At 43.3% G+C, this 27,013-nt stretch overlaps 1 protein-coding gene across 1 annotated transcript in view; it reads right to left on the bottom strand.

Annotated features, from left to right (window-relative positions):
- Positions 1 to 27,013, bottom strand: part of LOC126413115 (calphotin) — an 831,469-nt gene that overhangs the window by 58,844 nt on the left and 745,612 nt on the right. Inside the window, exons 12-15 of the mRNA XM_050083006.1 lie at positions 25,959 to 26,070; positions 18,615 to 18,776; positions 18,465 to 18,542; positions 11,397 to 11,588 (exon numbers count right to left, since the gene is read on the bottom strand). Coding sequence (XP_049938963.1) covers positions 11,397 to 11,588; positions 18,465 to 18,542; positions 18,615 to 18,776; positions 25,959 to 26,070 — 544 coding nt within the window. The remainder of the gene's footprint in view (positions 1 to 11,396; positions 11,589 to 18,464; positions 18,543 to 18,614; positions 18,777 to 25,958; positions 26,071 to 27,013) is intronic.

The raw sequence follows: 27,013 nt of genomic DNA, 5'->3' as shown, positions 1-27,013 counted from the left end.
TGCTTTGATTCTCTTTTTTTCCGGTTTTCCCATCATCCATGTTTCACTATCATGTAGTACTGTACTCCACATATACATTCTCAGAAATTTCTTCCTCAGTTTAACTTCTATATCTGATACTAGTAGACTTATCCCTTCCTTGTTTCGTGCATCGTGGGCTACTCTGCTACCCAGTTAGGAAAACTCCTTAAGTTCATCTGCTTCGTCATCACCAATCCTGATGTTGAGATTCTCGCTGTTCTCATTTCTACTGCTTCTCATTAATTTCGTCTTTCTCCGATTTACTCTCAGTCCATATTCTGTACTCGTCAGACTATTCATCTCATTCACCAGATCCTGAGATTTTTCTTCACTTTCACTGAGGATAGCAATCTCATCAACTAATGTCATCAGTGATATTCTTACACACTGAATTTTAATTCCACTCTTGAACCTTTCTTTTACTTTCGTCATTGCTTCTTCGATGTATATATTGAACAGTACGGACCAAAAACTACATCCATGTCTTACACCCCTTTTAATCCTAGCACTTCGTTCATGGTCTTCCAATGCTATTTTGCCCTCTTGGCTCTCGTACATATTGTATATCATCGATCTTTTTTTTTTCAGAATTGCAACCATCTTGCACCATTTGACATTGTCGAGCGCTTTTTCCAGGTCGATACATCCTATGAGCGTTTCTTGATTTTTCTTTAGTTTTGCTTATGTTATCAACCGTAAAGTCAGAATTATCTTTCTGATGTCTTTAACTGTCCTAAAGCCAAACAGATCGTCATCTAACACAACCCATTTCTTTTCCACTCTTCTGTATATTAATCTCGTCATCAACTTGAATGCATGAGCTGTTAAGCTGATAGTGCGATTACTCTCGCACTAGTCAACTCTTGCTGTCTTCGGAATAGTGTGGATGATTTTTTCCTGAAAGTCAGATGGCAGCTCGCCAGATTCACACGTTCTACACACCAACGTGAAACGGTATTTTGTTACCACTCCTCCCAATGGTTTTAGAAATTCTGATGGAACGTTGTCTATCCTTTCTGCCTTAATCGATCTTCTACAGCTCTTTTAAATTCTGATTCTAATATTTTGGATTCCCTATCTTTTTCGCTCTCGATCCCTGTTTCTTCTTCCATCACGTCATTAGACAAGTTTACCCTCTACTAGAGTCCTTCAATGTATTGTTTCCACCTACTCGCTCTCTCCTCTGCTTTACCAAACGAAAATATTCAACCTGTTGCATCGGTGGGATAAGTGCTTCAATGTACGGTGATTGCCTGATTGTTATACCGATTCTAGACTGTGTGGCTCTCGAACGGAAACGTTTTGATGATCCCTAATATGCTACTTGCTAGAGAAAAACAGAGATTCGTAACATGTGGAGAAATATAGGCGAAGCCGCTATACACAAGAGCATGGAGAATGATTGTTGACTCCGTCTTTGCTGCTCATATGTCCGTGCACGGTGCGTGGCAGCAGACGGAGCTAACACTGTCGGTACTCGCCCAGCTCCCAGGCGTCCTTCACCTGTCCAGTGGGTTGGGCCGTGCCGTACCGCATGCCAGCCTCTGCGTTTTGAGGGCAGACCGCGCCCCGACGCCCCGCAGAGCACACACACACACACACACACACACACACACACACACACGCACACACTAGCACATACGTGTGCCTTGGCGCCGGGGGGAATAGGCTTGACGCAACAGCTCTTCCCGGAATTACTATCACCAGCATGCGTTGGTCACAGGGGATGCCACGTCCGTTCAGCTACACGCCACAGCATTTCACGCAGCACCTCAGACTGGGCGTGGCTGTTCTTTCTCTTCTGCCTTCAGCAACTTAGTCGATATGTGTGACTGAGAAGAAGCTACATTTCTCTCCACTTGTTGCAGTGTCTTGCCTCCTATTCTAAATTGTATGTCCGTAAATGGTGATTACCAGACGAATCCAGTAACTGGCAATAAACTGAAGCAGTTATTCTCACTCCAATGGCAAAGGTTCCATTATAAGATGCCAAATAGTATTCAAGAATGGAGGAAAGAATGATAGGTTTAGTGTCAGAAGGAAAACGAGATCATTAGAGACGTAGCAAGTCTTCAAATGGGTGGCTTATGACCAGTATCTCGACAGTCTTCATCTGAACAGTACTCCACAAGCCACCTAACGGTGTGTGGTGGAGGGTGTTTCTGGTAACACAAACTGACGTCCTCTAACCTGCCACATTCGCGAATGGTGAGTGGGAAGAATTATTGTCAGTATGTGTCTGCTTTTTTTGTTGGGAGGAGGGTCATCAATCTTCTGACTGGTTTGATGCGGTCCGCCTCGAATTCCTCTCCTGTGCCAACCTCTTCATCTCAGAGTAGCACTGGCAAACTATGTCCTCAATTATTTGCTGGATGTATTCCAATCTCTGTCTTCTCTACAGTTTTTGCCCTCTACAGCTCCCTCTAGGACCACGGAAGTCATTCCTTCATGTCTTGAAAGATGTCCTTCCATCCTGTCCCTTCTCCTTATCAGTATTTTGCACATATTCCTTTCCTCTCCGAGTCTGCGCAGAACCTCCTAATCCCCTACCTTACCTTACCAGTCAATCTGACTTTCAACATTCGTCTGTAGCACCACATCTCAAATGTTTCGATTCTCTTCTGTCCCGGTTTTCCCACAACCCATGTTTCACTACCATACAATGCCGTACTCCAGACGTACATTCTCAGAAATTTCATTCCCAAATTAAGGCCTATGCGTCTGTATTAGCTCTAATTTCTCGACGTGGCCATTCGCGAGGTACGTATGGGAGAAAGGAATACTGTGTACAACCCCTCCCACAAAGTGTTCCCTCGAAATTTCCATAGTTAAGCTCACCCTGATGCACAACAACTATCTTGTAACGTATGGCACGGAAGTTTATTGAGCATTTCTGTAACGCTGATGCGTCGCCTAAAAGATCCAGTCACGCAACGCTCCGCTCTTCGTTGGATCTTCTCTGTCCCTTCTATCAGTCCAACCTGGTAAGGCTTCCATGTTGATGAAAAATACTGAGGAACAGCTCGAGAAAGCGCCTTGTAAGCCACTTCCTTCGGGGATGAGTTACATTTCCTTTAGATTCTTCCTACGAATCGCAGTCTAGCAGCTAATTTTCCTACTCTATTTCACGTGGCCATTCTACTTAATGTAACTCTGGATACCTACTCCCGGATATTTTACCTAAGATACTGTTTCCAACACCACTGTACCCGTCTCCTTTTAACTTCACAGGCACAGTGATTGTGCTGACTGGACTGCTGGCAGCACTTTAGAACGCACTGGTGACAGCTTCCGCTAAAGTCAGGCGATTTTTTACAACCACCCTCCGCAGTGTTCGACAGTCCTGTCCTGTCAGCATGTGAAGTCTACCTTGTCCTGGTTTCCCTGCGGCTGTCTCCTCACGTTTCCAGTTCTCAGTCACATACCAACAGTTGTCATGATCAACTTTTGAAGATTTAAAATGTCTGATGGATTTGTTATTCGGATGACGTCCTATGGTCAGTTCGCAATCGAAGTCACCGAGTTCCCTGATCGACACATTCTGTTGTTTCTTCTTCTACATTGACAGTAGAATGTACGACCTCCTGCTATGCTGGCGAGTCCAGCTCTGGTAACATCTATGAGGGCTATTCCGAAAGTATGGTCCGTTAGGGCGCTAAATGGAAACCTCAGTGAATATGCAATGAAGTTTTGCACAGATGTGTTGGGCAGTGGCTGTAGTATGACCGTCGATGGCTTCAAGTCACTCTTTTATGTTCTGAACGTTAAGACGTCTAGAACAACAGTCTCCCGCCAGGTACAAGAGCCTCTGAGAGATTTCGCCTGATTTCATGCAACCCACATAACAGAACTGTAATGCGTCTCGCACGATCGCACTCTGCAGGGGCAATGAAGATACTCCTGCAGCGTTTTCGTCGGAAAGTTCTTGCTCACTTACAATGCAGCCCATAAATGGCTCCCCCTGAGTTTAATCTCTGCTCACATGAACCATTAGCTATCAAGACAACACTATGGCACAGACATTACCCTAAAATCAGTTTAGACTGAAGTCATAACAAAATATATCCTATCAGAATTAAGAATAAGAGGAAATTCAGTCCGATCCATTAGCTGAGTGGTCAGAACGTCTGTCTACCATACAGCGGGCCCATCTGCGATCCCCGGCCGTGTGGGGGATTTTCTCCACTCGGGGACTGGATGTTCTATTGTACTCATCGTCATTTCATCGACGCGCAAGTCGCCTGAAGCGGCGTCAATGGAAAACACAACACGGCTGCCGAATTTCCCAGGTGGGGACTCTCAGCGATCAATGCCACACGATAATTTCATTTTATTTGAGAGGAAATTCACGATATTGGAGTTTGATACTTCTCCTGACTCGTGCTGCTTCTGGCTCATGCGTACTTCTCGTCGGATGACCCAGCCTCCAGTAGCCTTCTGGCTGGGTAGTGTAACCGCGCTAGTGTGAAGTGACCTCGGACGAGCGAGCGGCGGATGCTATCGGGCGTTTTTCGAAACGCAGCCGCGAGAAAAGGCGTGAAGCTCCCCTTGTGAAACTCTTGAGAGCGGCGTGCGCCAAGTCGGCGCCGGACGTTCGTGTCGAAACGCGCGCGCCTCGGAGGCGACACACGTAAAGAGTTTTGTGCCGGGAGCTGGTGAGGCGTCACACTCCTTCTGGCGGCCACCTCGCTCCTAATCTGAAGTCACGCCGCCACCAGCGCGGGCCGAAACGCAGGATTTACGACGTCCAACACCGGGGAAGAAGTAGCGGCCGCGGCGGATGCAGAGCTATGGGGTTGGGGCTGGAGGGGGCGGAGTGGGAGAGAGGGCTGAGGAAACCAGAGAGCGCGTTTTATTTGTTCTGCGCTCCGGGCCGGCCAAGTTTCTGGTGGCCAGGCTTCCATCGGATAGAAAACTCGCGGTAACTCGAAGTTAAATGGGGGCGCAGGCGCCGGCGGGCAGGCTGGTTGGGAAGCGATGCTGCAGAGTGTGTCCGCGCCACTGGGCCCCTTCTTCTGTCGCCAAAATTGTTTGCTCTACTCCTAGCTCAGGATTAGCGTCTTTACCGGCAGATTTAACGTCCAGGCTGCTTTGCTGAAGTGTAAATACTGCGTTGTGGACCAGTACGGTGGGCGGAAGTTTTCTCTTTTATTGCGTGGAATCAAGTCCTTCTGATCAGGCAATCAGCCATTGACAAACTGCAAAAGGTAAGGTAGCTGTGCTACGACTTTTTTTGTACGCTTTATGGAGCAGTAAGCTACAGACAAATGTGAGTAAAGTACTTGGCGATTAAAATTACAGTGCAGCCACTCGCAGAAGTCCGGTGTGGGGTGTAATTATCGTTTTGGCAGCGGAACATGGCAGATTTGCTAATGCGTTGACACAGAACCGATTTACGCTGGAAAAAAAGTTAGTCCCCATTTTTTTTCTCCAGGTGCAAATCTGTCACTTTACACTCTTGGTATGACGGCGTGACACCCAAGCCATGATATGAGTGAACAGTATGGCTACCGAGAATAGAGACTGTATGCTGTTAATGAAAATTTTATATTGATGCAGGTAATTACAGTGGTGCACTAACAAGGAGACGGCACGACCGTGGGGTCTGGGATTTGTCCGCAATTTTGTGTGGTCAAAGAGGACCCCTAACAACACCTCACGTGGTTAAAATATTAGGACGCACTACTCGGAAAATCCCGAGAAAAATCGATCCAAAGTTTCTTAGGTTCCGTATGAGTTTAAAATGTTAGTCCACTGCCGAGCCACCGTTTGGCGTCTCGGGTTCGATTCCTCCTCCTGGACTTTTTTTCCTTCTGTTGCTTGCAAAATTGCAGCGCATTGTTACAGGAGAATAGTGACATTAATTCCTGGGAAGATTGTATAAAAATTCATTCTATAATTCACCATCAATTATCGTCACTAATATTCCCAGACATTATTCAATATTCCTGGTTTGCCTCAAAATTATCAGAAACTCAAAACATTTTCGTAAATGATAATGGGGCATGTTTTTGTACAGATTTATTGCAAACGCCCTGTGATTGTAAGAAATCCGCTTTCGTATGTTGCGCAAGATGTCGCAAAAACTATTGCTTTGTATGTTTTTACGAAAATTACCACTGCGGTTCTTGTTTATAATTATTATATGTATAAAAATTGAATGTTTCCCAATAGACTTTGCTACTCTGATTAAAAACCCGATGTTTCTTCTCACATACTTTACAACGAAAAATGGAAAACCCACCGCCGTGAATTGTGTTGTTGGACAAAAAGAAAATAATTTTATTCAATAATGTAACAAACTTGTTAAAGATAATGTAGGTTTGGGAAACTTTCTGAATAATTGGCGGAATAACAAAAGAAAATGAAACAGGAGAAAACAAAGTGAAAGAGGAGGAATCGAACCCGAGACCTAAACATCTACGCCAGATTGCGCCTCGGCAAAGCGCTAACATTTTATACTCATACGGCACCTAAGAAACTTTGGATCGATTTTTCCCGGGATTTTCCGGGTAGTGCGTCCTAATATTTTAACCACGTGAGGTGTTAGGGGTCCTCCTTTACCACACAAAATTTCGGACAAATCTCCGACCCCACCGTCGTGCCGTCTCCTTGTAAGAGAGTACCAGCGAATGAAAGGTCTGAGAAGAGGCCCCATGTTATTAAATAGTTTAAAAAAGATGTTGCTGAAATTCTAAAACACGGGTGAGCTGGTGTGGCACCAGGAAGAGGAAGGCGTCCTGTCGCGGTAAATATTGACGACGTTGCTGTGGCTGTAGCTGACGATGCAGCTTTCGTGCCGCGGGTAGTGCCAGCGCTCGTTTTGTGTCAAGAGAACTTTCCACCTCATGGTCAACAGCACGGAAAGTTTTGCTGTCTGTTTTGTACTGGTACCCCTACAAGATCCAGACGATGAGCAACTGAAACCGTGCGATATGTAGCAACGTTCTGAATCTGCTCTTCGGTTTCTCGCACAGATCGAAGTTGCCGAGATGTGGCCGGACAAGATTCTATGGAGTGACGAGGCACATTTTATACTACACGGTGCAATGAATACACTTAACTGCCGAATTTGGCTTTCTGTTAAACCGCGTGTACTGCATGAAGAACCATTGCACGCGCCGTGTGTGACTGTGTGGTGTGGGTTTAAAAGCACTTCTCTCAGTCTGTTCTTCTTTAATGAGAATATACCTAGAGGGCCTGTCAGGTGTACCATGACGTCAGCATGTCATCGAAACCTCCTTGTACAGCATGCGATTTCTGCTTTGGAAGAGGGCAATTGTGTGGAAACCCTGTTTTCATGCGAGGTGGGACAACACCTCGTGTCACTCAAGCGGTGAAAGATCTTCTTAATGCAACCTTCTACAAACGTGTTATCTCCAGGGTTTCTCGAGATGCGGTGCCTGCAAGACCACCTGATATAATCTATGCAACTTTTGACCCTGGGGATATCTAAAAGAACTGCAAGGACACCTGATCTGAATCCATGCGCGTTTTTGCTCTGGGGTCATCTGAAAGACCACCTTTACCACGGAGACATTCAGTCTCTGACTGATCGGAAGGCCAGTATACAGGAACATGCTGTTCAGATTCCACAAGAACTGCTGGAAACGACTCCTGATCACGTCGTTTTACGGATGCAACCTCAAGTCGACGTCTCCGTTGCTCGTTTTGAACACCTCATTTGTTTAATTTATTCTGTCCATGTCCCGTTCCTAATCCATTACATATGGAAACATTTCTATACGTCTTTCTTGCATTCACTGCGCCAGATTTACACCTAGGGGCCAAAACTGGAACTAAGTCTTTTTCACACGTAAAGAGCTTCCGCATTATTGCAATAGAATATCTACCAAATTACACTTTAATTGTAACCACTCCATATAAAAAAGCTGTCACAGGTGCGGAAACATACCCCCAAGTCATCGCGGTGCTTTTGACTCCGTGGCTGAGCACAAATCCTTCGATAGGACTCCCATTCGGCGACTTGCGTGTCCCTAATCTAACCCAATTATTGAATCTGGGAAAGGATAAATACAGTTTAACGTGGAATCCGGACCTCATGAGGTAACTGGTGACTCCTTACATCGTCAAAAGGTGAAGTTAAGATTAAAGACAGATTGAAAAATTCCGAAGTCCAGCAGGGCTTCGATCCCACGAGCTTTCCGTTTCCCGTCACACGCTGTTGCCTCTTTTTTCTGTTTATTTCCTTTGTGGTTTTTTCGTCATTGGTTCTGTGCGGAAGTTCCATGACAGCTTCCAAATTTCATCGATGAGAAACTTGACTCAAGTTATATATAAGGGGTCGGGAATCCACTGATCGAAAAAGCAGACCCTACCGTGCCGAACTGACCTCCAAGCCCCACCCTTAAATCGTGAAAACAAAATTATCGGAAGAGAATGAGACACAAAGAAACAAGAAGCCAAGAGTTGCCTATTTGTCTTTCACTGGCTCAACATCCGGCTAGACTGGTAGAGTTTTATGCAAAAATGACAGCAAGTATATTTCACTTTCGTCAAGAAGGATAAGAAGTCTTCTTTGTAGTATTAAATACGAACCAAGTCTCCGAAGGGCCAGTGGGTACCTCAATCCACGCAAATGTCGCAAATCCTATGTGAGTATTCGAACAATCGAGGAGAGGTGCAAAAAATATAAGCGACGCGCCCAACTAAAGCCACAAAGAAAATCAGATGTCCTCTTGCACTGCCTGAAATTAATCGTGAAATGAAATATAGCCAGTATGCTGGAGCAATTTCAAACTTCTGCGACAGTGTTATTAAGGTGTCTATCGAAACAAAAATGTCGGAGAACGTTCTGCACTTTGTACTCAGGAGGATGGAGACTATGTAGAATATCTGAGGCATTAAAACCACCATCTTAGCTTTTCTCTATTTTATTATTAGACCAGTCTCGAAATTTTCTGAACGGCGGCATTAATCGCGAAATGCGCAGTAGCAACGTGGAAGATAAACAAATGTATGGATTATTACTATATTCGTTATGTTCTGAACAATTAGGAGCAAAATAGCGATTCACAAATGTTAGTTACTCACACGTGCGCAAATGATGATAATGGAATTTCCCAACCTCTCATACATACATATGCATGTACCACTTATTTAAACTATATGAACTACGATATCGATATAAGCATAGTGAATGGCAAGCATATATAAACGTGTCACGCTAAATCTGCATAAATTTTGTGGGGATAGAACTATGATTGACAGCAGCTTGTTAGATACAAATCACTGAAAATACGATAGTTAACGATGATACGGAACTAACACTTATCAACAACAAAATGGCGATGGACAATGTACAGTGAGAATAAATTAAATTTTATTAATATGCCACCGCCATAAAGAAGAAAGACATACCCGTCCTCAAATTCTATTCACGATGAATTTAGAGTATTAGTTTCCTTTCTGCGAATTCTTTCCTTTAGCGAACGGTAAATCCATCTCCATACAAACCATTATTTCTTTGATATTACCGTCATTGTGACGAAATAATAAGTTGGTATATTCGTCTTGGAAAATTACACAGATAATTTTAAAAATATTTATTCTACGATACTGAGAGCGTTTTTACATGCGCGTCCCAACAGAAGGAAGTATGCTCTACATTCAATGTAGCATCTAAGGTGCGGTCACGGTAAAGGGAGTAAGGTATATAGGCATTCAACGCACGGTCCACATCCAGATGATTAGAGACGGCACACACACTCGTGTTTGTTGAAAGACAGGCTAGAAAGTCGATCGTGGATTTCAAATCTACTCGTCCGTATATTTTCCTTGGCGGTTTAGAAAACTACTAGAAAATAAATTACGATTATGGGGCTGATGTTTGTTCTCAATTCCTCCGAAAGTCCAAGTCCTTAACCACTGTACCGGATTAGATATGCGGTAATATTCTCGCTACACTATCGCTTTGACTAAACAAACGCCTTATAAACATAGAAATTGATGTCTCACTTTGGCTATAATCAACTCAGGATTGTAACGACTATGGATTCTGCAGACTCCGAATGGATACCGTGAGACTTCTGAAAGTTCTGAAGTTCTGAGTCCCACGTAGTCACACATCCCATTGTCTTTTTTCTTCTTTTCGTTCTTTTCGTGTTACTTACTTGCACTGACATTCAGCATCCAATCTTCGCACCAAGAATCGATTAGTTACGAACTATAGCACGGGCACCTAGTGACATACGCAGTGTTACATACGACTATGTCGCGTACGAGCAGACTCAGTATGTTACCAATGCTGTCCATCAGGTAATTTGTGTGATTTATTGGCATTTACTAATCTTATCGCATCACCTCAAAGTACACTCTGCAATGTGTCCAACTCTGACTATGTCTCGCAATTGGTAAGGACGATTATGGCGTGTTTGTTAGCATGTCTTGAATCCAGTCACTTAACTGATGTAGTATGAGGTGGTGGTATAAGTCAGTATCAGACCAAATGTGTTGCCTGAGGCTTTACCGACGTAAGAACTACGTGAAAGTTTTCCGGGCGTTACATGTGATGGCGTTATGGAAACTTCACAATATTTCTGCGTTATAATTTAATCATATGTTTATGTGGAACACAATCATATTAATACCCTGACGCATTTTGACCATTAGCCATCTTAAATCACATGAAATATATTAACCCAAGGCATGTTCTTTTGAAGTGGTAATTACCCTAAAATGTAAGGAAATTAATAAAATTTTCGTTCTAGACAAATATAACACGAAATTATACAGTGTGTTTAAAAATTATTTTACAGACTTTGGAGACAGCTTTCGTACAGCAAAACAAGAAAAAATTGTTCAGTAAACATGGGCTCTAAAATGCAAACATTACGAGATATGAGCATGTGTTCATTTCCGCTATTGTGAAAAAATGCCCTTAGTTCTTTGGATACGCATTTTAGAGCCCATATTTATGGACTTGTCTTCTTGTTTTGGTCTCTAATACTCCCTCCCAATATATGAAAAGTACAGAGCTTGCAGTAGAAGATACGTGTTTCACACTATCTAAAATGAACAAGGTACGCATTTTTGGGCCTATGTTTACTAGACTTCTTTTCTTGTTTTGTTGCAAGAAATCTGTCCCCGAAGAATCTGAAAGCAATTTTGAAACACTCTATATAAGAATAGCTACGGCCGCTGCATCTCATTTGACGTTCATGCTATGTATTTACACTATTTCTGCGAGACTGCATCTCGTCATCTCCGGTTGTACCTGAAAATGATAAGTATCTGCCTCGCAGAAACGTTGGACAGTTTCCACGACACCATCCGAGCGACTCTCGAAATTCATTCAAGAAATATGTGACTATTGTACAGCAAATCAAATATGGCTTTGAAGATATTCCACTTACCTGGAATGTGTACGGCGATTTGATGGTGGCTATCTCGTAGTAGACGTCCTTGAAGTCAGCGGGAGTGGAAATCTCGACTTTGATGGTCTCGGCTACCGGTGGGGAGGCGTCTCCGTCTGGGCTGGAGACCAGTGCCGCCCTGTCCTCAGACGCCAGCTGCTGCTCCGTCTCGCCCTGGGGCAACGGTCCTTCCTGATGACGCACACACCAGAAGACCGTTCAGACACACGCAGTCTCTCAAGCCGCCAGCCCCACCAAAGACTAGCATCTCTGGATAGTTACGTGATGATCTGTGACTTACGTTTTGTATCCCAGTTGTTATGAGTTTGAAATCAAAGTACGTTATATTAGTTACCAAATCTGTATTTATTTTTATTTAATGAAGTATTTTATACAGGATTCTGGTTGGGTGAAGGAATCTGAGGACTGCTCCTTGGAGTGCCGATCTGCTCTTTAATTATCACCTCTTTTAAGCTTGCGTCGATAAAGTTCCGTTCAGGTAGGAAAATTAACGACAGGGTTGGCATTAATTAATTTGACCCACTTCTGCTTAGACAGCAGGGTAGGGAAAGAGCCAGCTGTTGTGGTGGCGGCTCCGAGACACCCGGCCACTGCAAGATAGGGGAGGTGCAGAATGACTGCTGAATTTTACTCACAAGAAGAACAAGCTACAGACAGTGAGTCCACTCAGCAAGTATTACTTTTTTTACTAGAGTACTGAATAAGAAAATCAGTAAATATACAACTGACATGACCACTTCCAACAGACGAACCCTACAGCTCCGCAGGCGACAGCAGACTAAAGCGGCCTCCCCGTCGGAACAAACGGGTGGATTCGCCCATTGCCAAAAACGAGAATGTGCTTCTGTGCGGTGGCAGGTTATACTGCATATGGTCTACGTACTGCGACAAATCTGAGGCCCCAGATGCTAAAGGGTTTTAGAATTGTGCATTGGCTGCAGCAACATAGTCACTAACTTTACATTTTTGTGGCTACAGTGGACGAAACAATATTTTTCAACAGTAACTGTGAGTCAGGAATAGTTTAATGGCTGTACGTTCCGCCTACACTACGGTGAGTTTATGGGGATGTTTTCTCTTAAATAAGTAATACTGTAGAAGCCTTGGCTTACTCGTTTACGGAAATATCAGTGCAACCCTTCTCGATTTGTGGCTGCATAATGTTGTAACAAAAACCAAATTTTCTACCACTTTTGGAAATGCTTTATGTAACCATATGACCCAATATAAGATGCCACTTGAAGCACTGCCCGAAATTTTTCAAAATGCACGATGATGAGGCCAAAGTAAATTTCTTGGTAGCTGTTTCCAGCATGCTGTATCTCAGGTATCAATATCTGAGGGTACTTTCAATTCAAGACAATGTCGTTTATTCAGTTAAAAACCCAACATGCTGTCTCTTTTATGCATGTGTCTGGAATGTTGTGTAACCAGATGAACAGTACCCTGAGAATTCGGATTTGTTCAACACGTAATGAATTTTTTGTCAATATTAGGCTAAGGCTACACGTTCTAGTTTCAAATTCAGTGACAAATAAAATGATCAGCAAAGACTTGCACACATTCTGAACAGAAACTGATACTTCTAGTATCAGAAGCTTGTTATCGAACTGATATAAAGATGTAGCAGAAAATATCACACTTTCAATGTCTTTTTCTCGTGGAATGCTGCAATAACAGGGTGTAAAGCCAGGCAAGACTGTGATGCAATTGTTTTGTTGAAGCTAAATTAAATTTTAACAGTCTGAAGAACAATGGGAATAAGGAGTGGAGTAGAAAATTCTTCTCCAGTGTTGACAACGTTGTCCTTCTGTAAGAGAAAATCTGTATTATACTACACATGTATTAAACACTTACAGTAAAGCAGTTTCGGCGACGTCACGTCACGGTCCAAGAAACTGCATCACGATCTAGAACTTGATTTTTGTATGTAACAGTATACAATTATTAGCCGAATTTGTCGCCGATAATACACGTGTATCAAACACTTACAGTAAAGCAGTTTCGGCGACGTCATGTCACAGTCCAAGAAACTGCACGAAGGTATAGAACTTGTTGCAGTTAGTGGCAGAACTTATCGCCGACTGCTAGCACTTAGAGCTAGTGTGTGTAGCAGTTTACTTGGAGTTCAGTAGATGATCTGTATTCATACCAATACATTTCAAACAGAAAGCAGATGATCCAGCAAAAGCCTACGAGCAGCATGCAGCGAGGACTAATATGATCTGCAACCTGGAAGCAACGCAGGGAAATGGCAGTTTGCTCAACCTGTGACATACGTAATATATTTAATACTTTGTTCTGTGTATAGCTACCGTTCCTATTCACAGTAATGTATTAGAGGAATACCACAGGCCTTAAAAGCCGTATTAATCGTCACGCGAAAGAAATATTCTGCTAAATTTCATCACAGTGCGTCGAGATCATGGTGGCTCTTTTGAGGAAAGAGGAAAATTTAAAAATAAATTCGTATAATTTTATTAAGACATGAATCTGCTATTTTTATTTGTTCTGTTATTACGTGACAACAAAATGGTTATGTGTTTCTAACCTCTAATATCAAAGGCGCTACTTAAAGGTGTAGCATCGGCAAACTACATTATAAAATCTGTTAACTGAGTATCCCCCTAAACGAAATAACAAAAAAATCTAAAAGAGAAAATAAAAAGTAAATAACTTTCTTAGCCTTAAGAGTAGCGTTCATTTGTTACAATACTCATAATCAACGCTTATAGAGTTGCTGGAAACTGTCAAAGACATTTTCTTTGCTAATCAGTCGCTACATGTTTCTCGACAAACACAACATTACGATGCACGTATTTGTGCACTGCAGACGTGTTGGTAGGCTACCCTCTTCCGAAATGAATGAGTAGTAACAATGCGCATGCCTTTTGATGATGGTTTACTCGACAGTTTCATCTCGGTCACCGATTTCGACTTAACTGGCAGGAATTTTCACCCTTGGTGCCTTCGGTTCATGATTCAGTATTTGCTCACAAGTTGGGAAAAGATCTTATGCTTATTTCAATTGGTGCAAATTATTGCGCTAGAATTATTCTTTCTATTACTTGATTCCTCGACTATCAGTCTCATGGATAGCTGGCGAAACAGTGCTAATATACGTCATATTTCCCGTTGTTATCGGCCAACATCTGCAAACCACTGTGAAATGAATTGCAGAGGGTGTCGCTATACTTGTTGTTGACCACTAATTAGTGTCTGAAGCGTGAACAACTGTTACCTTTTCTGTCACGAAAGCTTTTTAACTATTTGTAAACAAAGTTCTTGATCAGAAGTTCGAGAAACGTGAACCTGCATCGTATTCGCTTCCATCGCTATGTTGATAGTTCGTAAGAAAAATCTGAGTTTGTCCGTATTTCCATTCTATTAAGACACAATTCTGAGCACTTTCTAAGCCCCCTTGTCCGCAACAATCTAATTTGGCTGTGGGTTGACTATTTGACGTGTCTCTTAGTGCGCATGCGCGCATTTTTATTAGCAGTTTCTGTTTCAATATTGATACATTCAGCGAACCTTTCTTAAATGCATTCTTTCGCCTGAGGACGAACACCAGGCGTTCAGGGACGGTAACAGATTAATTTCTATTTTATTGCTAAGATAACCCGCCACACCTGATTTAATGTACGTTTTGTTACACAAAAATGGTTTTCGTTCTAATGAACACCATATCCGGTGAGACAGAAAATTCGCCAATAGTTTTCGTAACAAAATATCACAGAATTGCACCGGTATCAAGCACAATCGTCTTACATAGCACTAATGGCACATTCCGGAACATAAGAGCCACACAAACACTCGCCCGACCGCTTAACTTTAGCACAGCCAGCATTCGACAGTAATTTCTTCAAATAAATGACTGACATTCGTACTGCGGTACCCGTAACTGTCGAAATATTCGGACTTGCTACAAATGCAATCCTAGCAGTGCCTTGATGATGGACAGTAGAACAAATTCTGCCTACCCATTCCACAGAATTACAAGTTACGACCAAGTAAAGGCATCAAAATTGTAACTAAAATATTATTTTTTTCAAAATTTGATTTCTATAGCTCCATCTATGTTTCAACGTACGTATGCATCTTGTCTTTATTAACGTGGAAGTGTTGTTTACAGTACCTTTCTCGCAACACCATAATGAAATGTAGCAGAAAATTTGTCCATCGAAACGTGCTATGTGCTTTCAGTGGATTTCATGGTTTGAAGACTTGAACTCACACTAACTTCAACAGCAAGCGAAACCTACAAGCTGCTAAGAGACAATATATTGGCGCACTCCATTATTCCGATCGTGGTTTTTGTTGTGAGCCATATTGTCTCTAAGTGATACAAATAGTATTGGTTTGCCTTAGAAGATGCATTCCCATCCAAAATAGCATAAAAGCCAACGTTTCTCAGTTGGTTTGCAGCAGAGCATACAATGATTAGACATGCAGCTTTTGAGCGCGGCAGGCGTGATGCTTTTGCGCTGAGACATAAGCCAAGTAGTGAATTGTGTTGCTGCTCAGTGCTGTGTGGGTGGATGGTATGATTGCGTGGCACGATTCCATGAAGAATGAAAATGCACTTATGTGGAAAGATGGAAATATCGGGGAAATATCATAGCCTCTCTGGACGCATTCGAACGAAACAGTCTTGAGAAACGTATCAATATTTGTCTTTTAGGTGTGTAATGGCGTCACTGTGTTAAGTGTTCGAACATTTTGGCTATTACTGGAAATGGCCTTCATCAGAGTGCCGATGAATGCTGCTAAACTAGTGCCGCTGCAGCTCTGTCAAAAAATCTGAGACTTCTCTCCTTAATTATTTAATAACATATCATAGAAGCCGTTTTACATCTCGAGAGAGTGGCCAGGAGAATTGAGAGCGCGTCTGAGGTCGGGGGGCGGGGCTTGAGGTCCAAATGTACTTAATAATTTCTTACGAATAGGATCACTGTCACACATTTTAATGAAAGCGTACAACCTGTCTGACGATGAATGTACACTATTGTGCAAAACTTAAGGAAGAAAGTACGTTTCGCATAATGTGATACTGTCAAGTATCATAGGTCGTGAAGCCTGTACAATACATATAAGGAAATGATACAGTATAGTACAGAAGGTTAGTCCAAGAAATACTCAATGCGACGAACAGAAATGACACTTTTATTCGATCACAATTATTACGGCAGAGTGATAGCGATTTATGATGCTACCATGGACTTAACAAAACACGGATATGGTTCTTAAAAGCGTCTTCTATCACAACGGACGACACAGTACACTCTGCAAAGTCCTTCCATGCTGGCTACATGGTTGGTAAGGAATTCTTGTAGTAGGGCGTTCTATTCTTTCAACACCGCGATTGACAACTGCAGTACGTCTCTTAACACATTACACACGTAATCGTTGGGAATGAGGTTTGGGGGGGGGGGGGGGGGTAGGCTAGTCTATTCGGTGGATATCCTTGTACAAACTTACAGTTGGATGCGGTGGTGCACTGTCATCCATAAAAACCAAGTCAGGGCAAAACAGAGCGCTAAAAAACGCATATGGCGGATAAGTACAGAGTCCAAATAATGCAGAATGGTGAGTCTACCACGTTCAAACGTTTGGGGCCATGTTCGTAAATCTTGGAGTTAGTATATCCACGGAACATTAAGGCCGGCCGTAGTGGCCGAGCGGTTCTAGGCGCTACAGTCTGGACCGCGCGACCGCTACGGTCGCAGGTTCGAATCCTGCCTCGAGCATGGATGTGTGTGATGTCTTTAGGTTAGTTAGGTTTAAGTAGTTCTAAGTTCTAGGGGACTGATGACCATAGAAGTTAAGTCCCATAGTGCTCAGAGCCATTTGAATTTTGGAACATTATGCGTACCACAATATAACGCCTGGACCACCAGAACGAGCAAGTTCGAGAATTTTGCACGGTACACTATGTGCTCCCCTCTCTTTCCATACGAGGGTATGTAATGCACTCAGGAACACTGTCGAACATGATCATTTTGGTGGTCCAGCTGCTATAGCGAGGGAAGCATAGCGTTGCGTGGGCGTACTGACCTCCAAATTTTTTAACATAGTGCACTCTCCGGTCACCGGTATTGTGACGCTATACTCTATTCCCTACATGCGTCTTTTCAAGTGCGTATCCGACATTGAGCTCATTTCTACGGATGACAGTGCACGACCCCATCGAATAGCGCACTTGGAGGCGCTCTTGGAATGAGAGGATGTTCGACACATCGACTGCCCTGCCCGTTTCCTCGTTTCCATGGACCACGTGCGGCACGGATTGGAAAAAAAAGGCACATTTAGATGCAAGCGACGACCATCCAGCACTTGTCATCTACGCTGGTGGAGCAATGGAGCACCGTGACATAACTACTCTTTACCAGCCCCGTCGCCAGCATGGGAAGACGTTACAAGAAATACACTACTGTCCGTGGCGATCACACACCCTACTGACAACCATGTTCCGCATTTTGTAATGTCTAGGGGAGCATCACAAGTCGTGTTGATTGTCGTGTAACCATTGTCCTTGAATAAAAGTGCTATATCTATTCGTCCTATTTCGTACTTCGTCGCTATCTTCTGTACTATACAGTAGCATTTCTTTCTGTGTATGGTCCAAATTTCATCGAGCTGTGTTACTGGGCAGTGACTCATCACGCTAAAGTCAGTTTCGTACTTAAGTATTACAATCCACTGTGTAAATTCTAAATTCTTAAGAGATATTCTGGCACAGGGAAACTGATAAAGGCCGCCTGCAGCTATAGCGGAGACGCAGGGTGTACTTCACGCTGTGAGGCGTCCACGCGCTAAGTCGTCTACAGAAACTGGCGGTCTTTAGAGGTCTTTAGTTGAGCAGTTACCTAGCCGTGTGAGGTTTTCGTTGGTGTGTGGATGCGCGGCTGGTGGAAGCCGGAGGGTGGGTGTTGCGTTGGTGGGTGTTAGGGGTGGAAATCCCTTCGAGACTGTATTTGGGTGAGTGGCTGGGGGAGTTGCGAGGGTGGGTGTTGGGGGTGGAATGCGGAGGTCGCGGAGGATTACCAGGTCGTGGTCGGCGTCGGTGTCGGCCCTCGAGAGTGCCTGCGGCTCGGGCTGCAGCGGCGGCAGCTGCGGGGTGGCGGCGGGGGCGAACTGTGGTTGCTGCTGCTGCGCTGCGGAGGCGGCGCTGGGCGGCTGAGGCGAGGTGCCGGCCTGGGCCGGGGCCACGCCGTTCTCCTCGTCCTCCTGCTGGCCGCGCCGGATGGTGACGCGCGGCTTGGGCGTCGTCTTGTACTGCCAGCGGCCGCTCGGCCGGTTCAGCTTGAACTTGTACACGCTGGTACCGGCGGAGGCGTGCTCTGCCGCGGAGGACGCCTGGGGGGGAAACCGACGGTGCGCTAATTCCGCCAACCATCCCTCCCTACCTGCCAGTCTGACCTTCCCAACGTGCACTGACAGGACAAGTGCCGTACGACAGATGCATCAGCTACTAAGTCGTCACCTACGGCGACACCAGGATGGGCTCGGCTGATGGTAACTGGTACGCTGAGGTAGGCGAAACGACTTCAGGACAGGCAGATGATCACAACTTCAGAAAAATTGGTTGACTGACTCAAGAGAAAGACCTCACAAACTGAGTAAGTCAGTAACGGGTTGGTCTACCACTGACCCTCGCGCAAGCACTTATACAGCTTGGCATTAATTCACAAAGTTGTCGGATGTCGTCCTGAGCGATATCGTGCCAAATTCTGTCCAATTGGTGCATTAGATCGTCAGAATCCCGAGCTCATTTTAGAGATCTGCCATGATGGTCCAAACTTTCTCAGTTGGGAAGAGATCTAGCAACATTGCTGGCCCAGGTAGGGTTTGTCAAGCACGAAGAAACTCGAACGGTGTGCGGGGGGAGGGGGGGGGGCGTTGGGGGCGGCATTATCTTACTAAAATGTAAACTCAGAATGGCTTTCCGTGAAGAGCAACAAAAGGAGGCCGGAGTGTAACGCTACCGCGGATTACAACCAAAAGGGTCCAGCTATTGAGAGAAATGGCACCCCTGACCATCATTCATGGCTGATAAGCCGTACAGCGGGTGAGAACCAGGTAGGTATGCCGCTGCTGTCCGAGGCGTCTCCAGACACATTTTCTGTCTCTTATCTCATTAGCTGGAGTAGACTTGTCTTCAGTGATGAGTCCTGCTTCGAACTGATCCCCGATGGCCATCGAAGATGAATCTGAAAATTCCCCGGTCAGTGGTGGGAAACCAACCTGTGTACAGAGTTACTGAGGACAGGGCAGATATTTAACTTTCGTTTGTCAACATTTCTGGAAATTTATTTCACTCGTACTGATAACCGTTCAAATTATCTTAACCCTCAATAGACAGTAAGAGCTACCTGTCATACGAAATTTGTTCTGTCAGTGCATACTACTAATGTGTCTAGTGTGTCTGTAATTTTTTTATCAGTCACCAATTGGTCTTCAGCCCAATACCGTATTTAATTTCTTACACTTGCCTTTATTATTTCTCATATCCCTGCCTATGTGTGCTGGAACTTGTATTGGCTTTTCATATTCTGTAGCTTATTCATTGTGTCTTCTTTCATTTTAGAGATCAGAATTATTATGATTCATCTCACTAGGAAACTATATTATTGTAGGAGTTTCAACTAGTCATAATTTATGTTTTTAGCAATGTGGAAGTAGTCAAACAAATCATCCTTTTCGTCAGTCTTATCGTGCTTCAAAGCAATTGCAGTCAAACGAATTTCGTGCTCACAATAACGAATTGCTTTATCTCTTTTCCGTTATAAAATGCTATGAATATAGCCAGAGCTCAGCAATGTTTCTCTGTTTGCTACTTTTCTTTCTTTTAAAAGAGTCAAATTGACTAAATTTCTTTTGCACCTGTTTACAATCACTTTATCAGTTATTACACGTTTAACAGTTTCCCTCATTTTCTTTCATCAATACGTTCACAGTGTTGTTTCAGCTACATATCTGATACAGGTAGTTAGCGTTTCCGGGCACTAAATTTCCATGTCATCATCGACATATTTGCTACACGACACGCAACATGTCCCATTGGCAATGTTCAGCTTGCGTCTTTTCATATTTGGATTACTTCATACATTCGTTGCATCGTTACGCACAAATGATCATTTATCCAGTAGCATTTTACATAAATTTAATTTTTTTTCCTCATTCCTGTGGCATATTTTTACATTACTGAAGTGCAGAGGTCGTCAGTTTTTTGGCGGCCTGCTACATTTACATATATCACGTATTTATCCAGCTGTAGCAAAGATTTCTGGAAGTCTTGCTGGCAGTTAGCTGTGAAGTTTAACTGTTAAGTGTAAACCCTTGAACTGACTATCGTTCTTGCAGCCTCAGTTCTATCATAGAAATAGTCAGCTCAATCATTGATTAAGTATTTTCACAAATAATCTTCTATTCTTGCCGTCAGTTGCTCTGTCTCCAAGTTTATGACCCGCATATAAATGTTCATGATCGTTTCAGCACTAAAAATTCCTATGGTAACAGGAGCAGACTTGATTAATGTTACGTTGCACATGCACTTATTAATTATTTCCGTGTAGTTCAGTAACAGTGCTAAATGGCAAGAAAAAATATCAAGTACCTTATCAGTATATTATAAATTGCATTTCTTCATTATGTTTTCCTCTAGTTACTGATATTTAGTTTCTTTGCAAATGTTTCATATTCTGAAACATTGTCACGATACAAATTAATCAACATTCAAGGGCAGGCTTTGGTCAGCATTCATCTTCCGTAATACTTTCCTTCGCATTGCTGAATTTTATTATGTATGGGGAAACAATTTACATTCTCAAGGAGAGTCATTATTATGTATACATACGTTCTGGGAATACATATTACGCTTTTCCTCACTTAAGGCGAATTAAATCCCCAATTCAAGGCACTTACGCTTTGGTTACTACACAACAGTACTTCAGAACAATGCGTAACAGGCTTTAAGAATAAAAGAGCTATGAAAATGATAATGTAATTGTACGGCGCTGCGTGATGTTCGCTGTCGCTTCTTGTTAGACCTTGGCTTTCGCAGAAAGTCACACGTCGTTCTCGCGTTCGAAACTCGGGTTTCACCTTCAGGTCGTCATTTAGTCACGGTTTTCTGTTTTTTTTATTTTTTTTTTCTTCGTCTGTGAATGCATGCAGGAAATTTTTCGTGACTGTTACTTGGATGGCGCGATGGTGATGACATGCGATAGCCCTCTCCCAAGCACTGCGCATTCTGCACACTTTACTGGCAGCCATTTACTTACGGTCTGCAAGCTGCGGTGTCCTGTCCGCTGGAAGGCGATTTGCATACCGTTGCTCATGCTGTTACTTCACAAAAACCATGGTGGTAGGAGCTGAACGATGATTCAAGCAGAGGCATGCATATCTAGATAGCTTATTTCTAAAACCTCCTTACGTCCAGCGTCGAAGCACCAAACTTTTTAAATTACGTTGAGATCAACAGCGTTATGCCGCTAAAGTTTCATCAGCGTTAAAACTTTAAAATAACTTCTTAATATATGCTAAGGCAGTTGCTGCAGCATTGCATAATCATCCATCTTAATTTAAACCAAAGTACAATTTTAGTGTGTGCCATTAGCAGATTGGCAAGTGTACCAGCGGCCATTACTCTCAATTTGTTACTTAGTACTAATTTTACCAGATAAAAGTCTTCCTATAAGTTACCGAAATGTGTTAATTAAGAAAACGCTTAGTTTACAATCATGTCTGAATGCATAATTATAATATAAGATCGCTAATTTCGTATATCTGTATTTCTGAAATTATATGTATTGCAACTCTCATCTATCATATCACAGATTTTGATACATCCCTGAAATAATATTTCTGTACGTTTACTACAAGACATTCAAACATTTCATCTGGAATGTAATTAGTGTCGTGTACGTAGAGTGCTTTAAGAGGATATGCATACACAATTAAGAAGTTAAAAATCCTACAAATGTCTGCTCCATTCGCAACGGTTTCCAAGATAAAATTATTTGAAATTTACATAATGGATTTTCAATGCTCACGTCACAGAATGCACTACTAGGATATATAGAGATTACATTTGTACCAGGATGGTGTTACTGAACGTACCTTACAATCAGTAACACAGTACCCCCGTGAAACACGTACTGGGCTTCGGATCTGTACTAGTTTATCGTCTGTGAGGTCGTTTCTAGCAAGACGTCTACACTCAAATATAGGAGACAACGGACGAATTTCTCACTGATTAAATGAACTTGCGCATGTTTATGAATAGTACAGGAACAATATACATTTAGTCATGCAGTATCTTTCTACACGAGGAACAAAATGCACTGGCGTCCATTTTCGAACCTTAGCTCTACTGCGAAACTGGAATGGAAACCGAACTCTCAATGATTTGTTAATTTACTGGTATCTATATTGTGTCAATGCCTGACTCTGCGGGCAAAATCACGACGAACGAAGAATATTTTTATGCTTTCATTTCTGAATAGGCTACATCACGTCCTAAACTTGAAAGCTAGATGCCGTTTCTAAGACATCGTGTATGTTTTATCACTCTGTAAACATTAAGAGATAAAATGACGATGAACTACGTTTTGGATATATTGTCCATGTGTATTCTATGTCGTGTGACAAAACATTTCCAAACTCGTGTTATACACGACATAGGCAGACCAGTGACAGAACGTTCGTATGCCTGAAGATCGATGGATTTGATTACTGGAAGTAACACAGCCACCAGCCCCTTTTTATATGCTTTAGCTGCAACTGCCCTGTGCAAAATAACAATTCTTTTAGCTCCAATATTTCCCGAGTAATGTATTTACGTTCAATTAATAATTCGGCTCAATTACTTTTGTTCTGTAACTTGCAGCTCCTTTTTATATATACACAACACAAATACTTTTATTCCCTAAAGCAATAATGCAGAGCTGTAGTAGCGACGTGACCGAGTTTGTTCCTACCGGAAATTACATGTAAACACACAAACATACAAGTAATTCGGCCACATGATGAATACTGAGTTACGTCATTGCTTCGGTGAACCTAAAAGGGATTGTGCTACCCTTATAAAGGTGGAAAAAGGAGCTAATAGCTGCATAACTAAAATAAGTACAGCAAAGTAATATTTAAACAAACATATAATACACGGGAAATACTGAATATAAACGAATTTTTACTTTGCTCTTGGCATTCGGTACCTGTACAACACATACTTCCACATTTTCATTGAACATTCTGGCGGCTACACGGGTTACTAATGTATCAGCATCACACATTTACAACAGTTTTATCTCGTTCTTGTAGCTCTTGTACACTACTGGCCATTAAAATTGCTACACCAAGAAAAAATGCAGATGATAAACTGGTATTCGGTGGACAAATATATTTTACTAGAACTGATATGTGATTACATTTTCACGCAATTCGGGTGCACAGATCCTGAGAAATCAGTACCCAGAACAACCACCTCTGGTCGTAATAACGGCCTTGATACACCTGGGCATTGAGGATGGCGTGTACAGGAACAGCTGCCCATGCAGCTTCAACACGATACCACAGTTCATCAAGAGTAGTGACTGGCGTATTGTGACGAGCCAGTTGCTCGGCCACTATTGACCAGACGTTTTCAGTTGGTGAGATATCTGGAGAATGTACTGGCCAGGGCAGCAGTCGAACATTTTCTGTATCTAGAAAGGCCCGTACAGGACCTGCAATATGCGGTCGTGCATTATCCTGCTGAAATGTAGGGTTTCGCAGGTATCAAATGGAGGGTAGAGCCACGGATCGCAACACATCTGAAATGTAACGTTAACTGTTCACAGTGCCGTCAATGCGAACGAGAGGTGATCCAGACGAGTAACCAATGGCACCCCATACCATCACGCCGGATGATACGCCAGTATGGCGATGACGAATACACGATTCCAATGTGCGTTCACAGCGATTTCGCCAAACACGGATGCGACCATCATGATGCTGTAAACAGAACCTGGATTCATCCGAAAAAATGACGTTTTACCATTCGTGCACCCAGGTTCGTTGTTGAGTACACCATCGCAGGCGCTCCTGTCTGAGATGCAGCGTCAAGGGTAAGTGCAGCCATGGTCTCCAAGCTGATAGTCCATGCTCCTGCAAACGTCGTCGAACTCTTCGTGCATATAGTTGTTGTCTTGCAAACGTCCCCATCTGTTGACTCAGGGATCGTGACTGCCGATCCGTTACAGCCATGCGGATAAAATGCCTGACATCTCGACTGCTAATGATACGAGGCCATTGGGATCCAGCACGGAGTTCCGTATTACCCTCCTGAACCCACCGATTCCATATTCTGCTAACAGTCATTGGATCTCGACCAACGCGAGCAGCACAATGTCGCGATACGATAAACGGTATTCGCGATAGGCTACAATCCGACCTTTATCGAAGTCGGAAACGTGATGGTACGCATTTCTCCTCCTTACACGAGGGATCACAAGAACGTTTCACAAGGCAACACCAGTCAACTGCTGTTTGTGTATGAGAAATCGGTTGGAAACTTTTCTCAAGTCAGCATGTTGTAGGTGTCGCCACCGGCGCCAACCTTGTGTAAATGCTCTGAAAAGCTAATCATTTGCATATCACAGCATCTTCCTCCTGTCGGTTAAATTTCGCGTCTGTAGCATGTCATATTCGTGGTGTAGCAATTTTAATGGCCAGTAGTGTAATTTTAAACAAACATATAATACACGGGAAATATGGAATATAAATGAATTTTTACTTTGGTCTTGGCATTCGGTACCTGTACAACACATACATCCACATTTGCATTGAGCATTCTGGCTTTTACACGGGTGATTAATGTATCAGCATTTCACATTTACAACGGTTTATCTCGCTCTGGTATTAACCCGTGATCTTTCAATGTAAATCACCTAGATATGTTACCTAGACAAATGTATTCCCTAAATTTCATCTACATTAATTATTTTTTTGCAGTTATCGCTTTTTCCATCAGTGTAACAACAGTGCAACCAGCAGGCTTGGCCTGGTGTCTGCACGTTCAGGAATGCACTTCAGACGGCGTTTCCATTTTTTTGGTCCATCCCTCTGCGCCTTGCTGAAAACATTACGCCTATGGAGCACTAACAACAGAAAACAAAATATTAAATGTCGACAGTGGAATGATAGGTTTAATTTGACACTGTCATATCTGGCCTTTCGCTACAATGCTCAGAGCTGCCAAACGTCATATGGCCCTATAAGCAGATATTACCTGCTGACTACCGCATGTTTCATGAGGCTGTTATAGTCTCTACACGATGGTGAGTGAGGTGTGGCTGTTGACTCCTGGTCGCAAACCAGTTGCGTGAACTAACGGAATGCATAAAAACGGGAACGCTGGCAACGTACCTGGATCCTGGCCTTGTAGCCGGAGCCGCCGGAGGTCCTGCGCGTGGGCGGCTCGGGGGCGGCGGTGGGGGCGGGCTGCGGCTGTGCGGCGGCGCTCGACGGCCGGAAGCGGCGCGTGTTGGGGGCGGCGGCCGCCCCCGCGTCGCGGTTCTGCCCGCGGCGCCCCGCCGCCACTGTGCTGGTCTCGTGCACCACCGACACGGTCGACACCTCGGGCCTCGAGTAGCGGCTGTTACCCGACCTGGGGAGCAGCAGCAGACACGGCGCACTCAGTGACGTACACCTAGCGGCACAGTACACCAGCGTCCAGATTAGCCTAATAAGAAAAATTTATGAGGACGGCACCACTCCTCTGGTTAGAGATGGCGGTTATCACTGAAACACCAGTTTTCGGCTATACGGTTTTTGCAACGCCAGTTTAAACTGAGCGTCAAAACCACTAAAAATAACCTATTCCAGAGAAAAACTATTTTCGGTTTTGTATTATATATATCAAATGTAGAAATATATAGGCAAAAAATGAAAAAAAAATCTTATTCCGTTCACCTTCGCTGCTTTTCGCGAAGAATGTTAAGTCGTGAATGCTACCAAAAATAAATAAATAAATAAATAAAAAGAAAAAAAGTCAGCAGCATTCTCCTACTGATTCTAGCTTTTTTTTTCTCTGCTCAAAAATCATGTTGTAATTCAGGATAATACCACTATTTGGGCATTACGAACCGTTAGTGGTAAAGAAGTGAAACATGGACGACAAATAGTTTAGACAAGAAGAGAATAGAAGCTTTCGAAATGTGGTGCTACAGAAGAATGCTGAAGATTAGATGGGTAGATCACATAACTAATGATGAGGTATTGAATAGAATTGGGGAGAAGAGGAGCTTGTGGCACAACTTGACGAGAAGAAGGGACCGGTTGGTAGGCTATGTTCTGAGCCATCAAGGGATCACAAATTTAGCATTGGAGGGCAGCGTGGAGGGTAAAAGTCGTAGAGGAAGACCAAGAGATGAATACACTACGCAGATTCAGAACAATATATGCTGCAGTAGGTACTGGGAGATGAAGCAGCTTGCGCAGGATAGAGTAGCATGGAGAGCTGCATCAAACCAGTCTCAGGACTGAAGACCACAACAACAACAACAGTGGTAAATGGTGAACACTGAGACTGAAGAACTCTATTTCCCTCA

This window comes from Schistocerca serialis, chromosome 7 (genome assembly GCF_023864345.2).
Source record: "Schistocerca serialis cubense isolate TAMUIC-IGC-003099 chromosome 7, iqSchSeri2.2, whole genome shotgun sequence".
Taxonomy (NCBI): Eukaryota; Metazoa; Arthropoda; class Insecta; order Orthoptera; family Acrididae; genus Schistocerca; species Schistocerca serialis.
Note: the sequence above shows the minus strand (reverse complement) of the source record. Positions and strands in the feature narration are given on the sequence as shown.